General features: G+C 49.9%; 1 protein-coding gene across 3 annotated transcripts in view; it reads right to left on the bottom strand.

The window, feature by feature from the left end:
• Positions 1-7,514, bottom strand: part of ELL (elongation factor for RNA polymerase II) — a 37,531-nt gene that overhangs the window by 9,500 nt on the left and 20,517 nt on the right. For 2 of the 3 annotated variants that reach the window (XM_025210282.1, XM_025210284.1), the window contains exons 7-8: positions 4,132-4,252; positions 548-1,037 (exon numbers count right to left, since the gene is read on the bottom strand). In XM_025210282.1, coding sequence (XP_025066067.1) covers positions 548-1,037; positions 4,132-4,252 — 611 coding nt within the window. The remainder of the gene's footprint in view (positions 1-547; positions 1,038-4,131; positions 4,253-7,514) is intronic. The other variant, XM_025210283.1, reaches the window with a different exon arrangement.

The following is a 7,514-nucleotide window of genomic DNA, read 5'->3' as shown; positions in this document are numbered from 1 at the left end:
CCCTGCCAGGGCAGGGGGTCAGACTTGATCTGCTCAGGTCCTGTCCGACCCGACCAACTATGAAACCACGTGTCGCATCACATTGGTCAGCTGCTTCCGGTATGCCCACTTGTAAGAATCTCTACGACTAGCTTTCATTATGGGAATGACAAGAGTCACTAAGGTGGCCATGATAATATCAACACAAGCCTGCTGGAACGCAGCCTGGCACCCATGTCGTCGGAAAAGCACTGTGTCCAAAAGACCTCAGACGCCACCAGCCACCCAGCCAGGTGTTAATCAGGCTTTTCACTGACTGAGGAGAACCGTGACACCATGTGATGTAGATTCCAAAGCAGCACAAGATAAAAGGCTATGAACAGGAAAAACTGGAATGGTTTTGCTCAGAGCAAGGCTGTTTCCTGATCAAGAGGGAGAGATGGTGGTAGTGTTTCAGTAGTGGTAGTGGGTGCAGCTAGAGACATGCAAAGTATTCAGAGGACAAACATGCAGCTACAGTCTACATAAGCACGTCTCCTGCCCCCCTCACCTTTCAGCAGCGACTTACCTGGGACATCCTGGGGGGCACCGATTAAGCCAGCGTTCTTGATTGCTTCACAGTCCTGCTTCTCCTCTTTGCACTTCTCATCGCTTTTCTTCTCTTTTCTCTCTTTCTCTTTGTGCTTTTTGGATTTTTTCTTGCTTTTCACGTGCAAGGAGCTAGAGGGGAGCTTGCTGGTTTGGGCACAGTCTGTTGACAAAGGATTCGCCAGTCTGTCAGCTGCCTCGGGGTTCTCACAGTCTCTGCCGTTGTGACTCAGGTCATTGCTGACATCCGAAAGGGGGTCGTGAGGCCGCGGCAGCTCCAAAACCGGCAAGTGGGAGCTGGAGCCAGTGGAATCAGCTGCAGCTGATGGCACGGCTGGAGCAGGCGCCTCTTTCCCGTTGGAGGAGTTGAGTTTCCCATTGAAAGTGGGCTGAGTTCTGTGGGCCAGGTGCGATATCCTCGACTTCTTGCTGACTGGCAGATCGATGAACTCCAGGGGCTGGGAGCGTTTCTGAGGACAGAGAAGAACATTTTCTTTTTGGAGTCTGACAAGAAATCACTTCATCCTGGGCATTCAAGGCTCAGCTGCCACGAGGTGGCGCTGCCGTATCAACAACCGCACACGTCGCTGCAAAGGAAACACAAACACAGCGCCCTGGCCAGTCCTTTGCTAGCCCCCAGAGACCTTAGGCACAGGCCTGCCGTGCAACGAAGCCACTGATCTGCAACCGCTTTGAGTCACTGGAAGCACTTACCTCAGATGCTGCCTTTGCAATACACCTAGGTGGGAGCTGGGTAAAGGTAGCAGCACCTGCTCAGGAGCCAAGGATATCACTCCCAAATGAGGACAGCGTCCTGCTGCCTTTGGTTACCTGCTGAAGACTTGTAGCTCAGTCGCTTCCCCTTTAAACTGGCGATAAAGTTTAAAGGGGATGAGAAAATCCCTCCTTGCCTTGGAAATTAATGATGGGGGCAGCATTATCAGGCCAAACGCCGCACGTGCCAACAGCTCGAGTAAGAGAATGAATGCTGCTATGTGCAGGCTGCCATGATCTTAGCTCCCCTCGTGCCCGAGAGCAGGGAGAGGGCAGAGGCTCTGCCCTCGCCAGTTGAGACAGTGACAGAGGTGCTACTCTGGGAAAGGGCTCTGCTCTTTGGGGATAAAGCCACAGCTGATAGAGGTGGCAGCTGTGATCTCACCTGCATCTTCTACTTGGTGGCTGTTGGTGGGTTACAGGTCAGCAGTGGAGGGAGAGTTGGGTCAGAGCCAAAAGCTGCAAACCCTGAGCTGACTGCAAGTGGAGAGGCAGCCAGATTATCTGGGGAAGCCCTCGGCACTGCAGCGCCCACCCGCACAGCTGCACAAGTCTGAAGCAGGTTATTCACTACCCAGCGCAACACAAGGCATAGTTCCGACTGGTTTCTTTTGGATACTCCTTTCCTTGCCGTCTCAGACAGGACTGCTGTGTTTGCACATGGAATTTGATCCCCCACAGGAAAGCGAGTTTGGAACTGCGTTGCCAGTCTGGAGACGGACATCCTTTTTTCTTCCGTTACTCCTAAGGGGACATTGCCCGGTGACAGGAGGTCCCTCTTTCCAGACAGGCACCAGTCAGAAAGGCTGCGGAGAGGAAATGTTTACTCTGCCAAGTCCTGGCGGGGCAACAGCACTTCCTGACTGCTGTCAGTAACACAGGGAGCCAGCTCCCTGCTCCTTACCACAAGTGGCAGGACCTCTGGGTGGGAGAGGGCTGAGGAGAGGACAGGCAGCCCTGCTCTCAGCAAGCGCTGCATGCTTTGGGGCCTGCAAATCCTGATGGATGTAAAAAGCAGAACAAATGAAGAGCTGCTAGGTTCAACCTTACCTCAAGGCTGGCAGAGCCTTCCTCCCCTTACATGCCATGGGCCAAATACATGCACAGGCTTCTAAAAAAGTTCAGTATGAAACTAAAGCACAGGACAAGATGCTTCACTGCTCAGTGCAAAACGTGGCAGCCAAGAAATTGAGCCTCGGACAACCCACCCACAATCTCTGCTCTAGTCACTGGAAAAAGCCACTTCCTTAAGAGACACTACAGCTAAACCATGCACGGACCGGCACATGGCAGCAAGAGAAAAATAAAGGTGGGCTCTGGCTTGCCTACGAATCCCTCACTAGTCGCACTGGAACCATTCTGGGGTCTAAGTTACATATTTGCCTAGAGCATATTAGTACCCTGGAGAGTAGTACAAGCCACTGTCCACTGATAGGCTGCAATAAATCATTTATTATCCAACAGCCCTGTGCTCAGATGCTAGTCAGTCAGATTTTACTGGCCAATAACTCCTACATATTTCACTTCCTTTTCTTTCCTAACAGATGCAAAGCAAAAGACAGACCACTGGAGAATGCCAGGGTTTGTATTCAGATTCTTTAAAAAAAAAAAAAAAAAAAAAAATCCTGAGTGGAGTTTAATGCGTTAACAAGTAGAAGAACTTCAACATCCTCCCGCCTTGCTCAGTGAAAAGGATCACTCTCTAGGCACCAGGCAGGCATCCAAAGAGCAACAGGTGAGGACTGAGAGCTTGCTTCCTGGTGAACTCTGGGTTGCCTGGTTGATTCCTGGGCTTGATGGAGCACTGCTTCCCCTCCCAGAAAGCAGTTTGTTTCCTTACCTGCTAACAGTCACTGCTACTAATCTTCAGCACGGCTGTCCAGGCAAAGCAGGCCTTACATATTACACTAGCAGGACGAGGATAAATACCTAGCTTCCCTGGACTGCCCTGCAGGGTGCAGAGGTGGCATGCATTTCACTGCTCAACCAAAGCACTGAGGCCAGAACAGATCAGAGGCTAGATGAGGGATGCCCTAGAAGGTGAGCCTTTTGGTTGGTTTATCACCACAGAACACAGCTTATACCCGTCCAGACCACTAGTATAGGGATGGGATGCACCTGCTTTCTGAGGTAAAAGCAAGGAGGTGAGAGCTAAGCTAAGGTGCTCACCTCTTGAGCTACTAAAAGCCAGACCCTACTGATAGGGAAGAGGCCAGCTATGGAGAGCAGAGTCCTCCAGCTGATGCAAGAATACAGGTCAGCTCAGACTCCTTTTGCCACAGGGCTTCTACAGGCGAGAGGCTGACGTACTGGTAGCCAAGAGCTACTTCATGACGCAAAGTGCATTCAACAGCTGTCCAGGATTATGGGTAGGAAGGTTCCAGGAGATGCAGGCTCTGGAAACCTGGCAACAGGCTACGTGAGTAAACATGAAGGGGCCATATCCTCATCTCCAAGAAGCTGCCCAGATATGCAGCTTTCACAGCTCGGCACACCAGCAACACCCTGCTTTGATCACTGCAATCAGACTGCAGCAGCCTGAGGTCTGAACACCACCTTGTTCTGCTTGGGAGCTGCCCATTACTGCTCAGCTCCAAACAGCTATGGGTAATGAGTGGAGTAAGTACTCTCGTCTCACCAACTCCCAACAGAAGTCAGCCGAGAGTCAGAAGGCAGGTTGTGCACCCCCCCCGCCCGATGCTGAACAACTCGACCAGGGTCTAGAGCCAGTGCCCAGCTCAGTGCTAGATGCTAAGGTTCTCTCTCGCCCAGAGCCCGGCCTGCACGTACCGATCCCAGTGGTTTGCCACCCACCTGCGGTGGCGACGCAGAGTTCGTGTGGTCTTTTGGCGGACTAAGGGAAGAAGCATCCGCTGGAAGGCTGCTGCTGTTCTGGGGCTGACAGTGTTTCCTGAAAGACACAAGTTAAGAGGGGTTCAGATCTTGTGCACAAGACGCAAGCATGCCCCAGGGAGGCCTTGCCAACACCCCTCCAGCCAGGAGCAGCAGCTGCAAGTTGTACAAAGCAATCTGAGCCCGGAATAAGTTCCTGACCACTGGACCTCCAGTGGAGCTTCAGCACAAGTGTGGCTGCAGGCGTGCAGGGACGTGGCACTTTCAGCTTGACTCACTACAGCTCTTTGTACCCAACTGAGCAGGCACCAACAGCGCCTGTAGAAGGAAGACCTCCTCACCTGAGGCAAAGCTGTTACACTCACCCCAAGCCAGAAAAAAAAGTGGGGTGGGTGCACCAGGAGAACACGGCCTCTACACAGGGAAAAACGGTCAAGATGTATAAAACCTACATGCTAAATAGCAGCAGTGCCATCTCTTGCCCGCTTTCTCCCAGGAGGAGAAGAAAAAGCTCTGTGTGATGCCTGCAAGCATGGTCAGGTAGGGACACTTGCTGCTTTACCATCTGAGGTCAGCCTGGATTCCACGATGGGAAGAGGACATATTTGATGCTATTCTCTTAACTGTACATTTCTACCTGGCTTCCCCGGTGGCCAGACACAAGTAATGTCACAAGCGAGTGCTCTGCCTTACCCAACAGAAATCAATCTGTGAACAAGTTACGTAAAAAATATTCAGCACCTACAGGGTATTCAAGCTTGTGCTTAGAGGCCAAATCATCATCTGAAGAATTAGTTTCAGTTCAAATAGGTTATCAATGGTCCTCTACACTAAGGCAAAGTCCACCTTAAAGAAGCTATTCAGTAAAGCAGACACTCAGCAGGTCTCTGCTTGGAAGGTGGTGGGAGCAGGTGGGCAATGTATCATCTCCATCCAATCAGACTGCCTCTATGAGCTTTCCTGCGTACTGCTTAACACCATGCAGACTTATGGCTAGTACTAGCCTCCACCTCCCAGACAATCCCTTCCTGCAACAGAAACATCTTTACCAAAACCAAACCCAACACCTGCAGCTTGAGCACTGCGCTTTTGTTAACCTCCTCCACACGTCTCCAGGCTCTCTGGTTTCCATGAAGCTCTTCAGCTCCTGGAGTAAGTTTCAGGGAACATTAACTTTGCCCTGCTTTCCCAGTATGATCTGGAGAACCCATGTCTTAGTCACTCAGGAAATAAACTTGACTGTTGAATCGAGCTGCATTGTAGAGAAGTTAACCCTGAAGAGGCTTTTTAAAACATGGTTTTCAGGTACAGGTTCTGCAGCCCTCGTCTCATGGGTACACCAAGGTCTGATGCAGAAGCGAGGGCTCAACTCGATCGCAGCACAGTTAAATTATCTCTCTCCTTTCCTTAATGTTTACAAATTGGGAGGACTATTACAGAGGGAGCTGTTAAAACTCCAGAGAAACCTAACTTGAACCTCTGACCACACTTAAGCAACACTTTAGATATGGAAGCTCACTACTTAAGTCACGTTTGCTTCATTTTAAAGAGACTTTAATTTTAAAAAGCAATAATTTGAACCCAAACACAACCACATCTCAGATGTGAATGGATCATCTCAGTCATGTGACAGCTCCTTGTATAACTATGAAGGAAGTCCAGGACACCGTGTTGCTTGCTGCAAACTGTGCAACTTTCTCTGGAAGTCAGCTTCTCGCTGAGCAGCTCAATACATTTGATATCACTGTGCAAGCAAGTTAAGAGCAGCACCCCCACCCCGGGCTTCCCCAAAGTTTACCAAGGGGAAGAGCCGCAACAGAGTCCCCGTCAACACTCGGAAAAGAATCGACTATAAGGCATTGCCGACTTAAAGAAATTCCTGAGCCATCCAGAGTGGAGACCGAGCACGAAAACCAGAGAGTTGGACTGCTGCAAAAGGACATTAACAACTGGGATCAAGCAGCCCCAGAGGCGACCACGGCAGACTCTAAGGCCTTACATCTGGTGCCTGTGCCCTTTGTGAGTGTTTTTCTACCGGCTTCAACCCTACATGTTTTTTCCATTTTGTAGCCTCATTACCTGCATTGGCTGTGCGGGTCTTTGTTTGTACAGTTGAATACATCCTTTCCAGGGTTTATTTTTAGATCTCTGCATAACTGAATGCCACAGTTTGAGAAAAGGCAGTAAACACTGCTTTGACTAGGAAGAATCAACTTTTTTGAAAGCAAACTGTGGATAGTTGTAATTTTCCATTCAATTACAATTCAGCATCAGGGATGTTTAAATGAGTTACAACATACCCATTTGAGCTTTCCTAAGTATGCCAAAGAACATTTAGTGTTAGACTTTGTTAAACCAAAGTCTCATCTTCAAGCCAATTGTGCTTTCAAATCATGGAAACGGTTCCAACAAGAAGAGTTCTATTTTACGCTAGCCACATTCGCAATAAAATAAGCCTCCAAAGTCATCAAAGCCAACCTGGGTAACTAAAACAATAATTAAATACATGGAGAAGCCAGAAGCGGGGATGCAAGCACTAGAGCGGGGCAGGATCACAGGCTAGAGGTGGAAGGATGTCTTTTTAACTCCTGCCTGCAAGCAGCTCCAAGCCTGTAAGCTTTACCTAGGCAAAAACTCAAAGGCTCACAAAAGCAGATGGAAAAACAAAAGAGGTAGCAAAGATGGCTTCTAAAGGCTGCTATCAGATAGGGCCATGCCTACAGGTTGGAGACATCTATCCAGACTGACTCCTGGCAACTAAAACTAGACAGACAGACAGAGAGGCTACTTCTGCGAGGTGTGGGGTACTCTGTGAAGGGCTGCACTGCCTTGCTAGCTATAATCTTCACCCATACAGTTCATATCAAGACTGAACCTCATCCCCGTTAGCCTGAGGGTGACTCTGACACCTGTGTGTTGCTGTGCTGCAAGTCACACAAGAGATGCTGTTATCAGCACTAAATCTGTCAAAATGACGCTTGAGAAATCAGCGTTAAGACCACTGAAGCATCTGAACACAGACAAGGCCCAGGAAGAGAAAAACCAGGAGCTGCCCATTAGCGGGAGAGGAACATCTATCTGCAGAGTGGAAAACCGGCCACTGAGCAGCATGCTGAGGACGTGGCTGCTGAGCTGATGTGGGGAAACAAGGGTGGAATCTACTGGCACGTTGTGCAAGATCCAGTGGCCTAGATCATCAGCCTGTGCAGCTGACTCCATCGGGGCTACACCAACCGGTACCAGCTGCACTGGTTCAGCACGTACATGACACACAACTCAGGGACGCAGGCAGCAGGAAACAGCAGAGAGCGTGGGGGAAT

This window comes from Alligator sinensis, unplaced genomic scaffold (genome assembly GCF_000455745.1).
Source record: "Alligator sinensis unplaced genomic scaffold, ASM45574v1 scaffold1354_1, whole genome shotgun sequence".
Classification (NCBI taxonomy): Eukaryota; Metazoa; Chordata; order Crocodylia; family Alligatoridae; genus Alligator; species Alligator sinensis.
The sequence above is the reverse complement of the archived record's forward strand: the minus strand, read 5'-3'. Positions and strand labels throughout refer to the sequence as shown.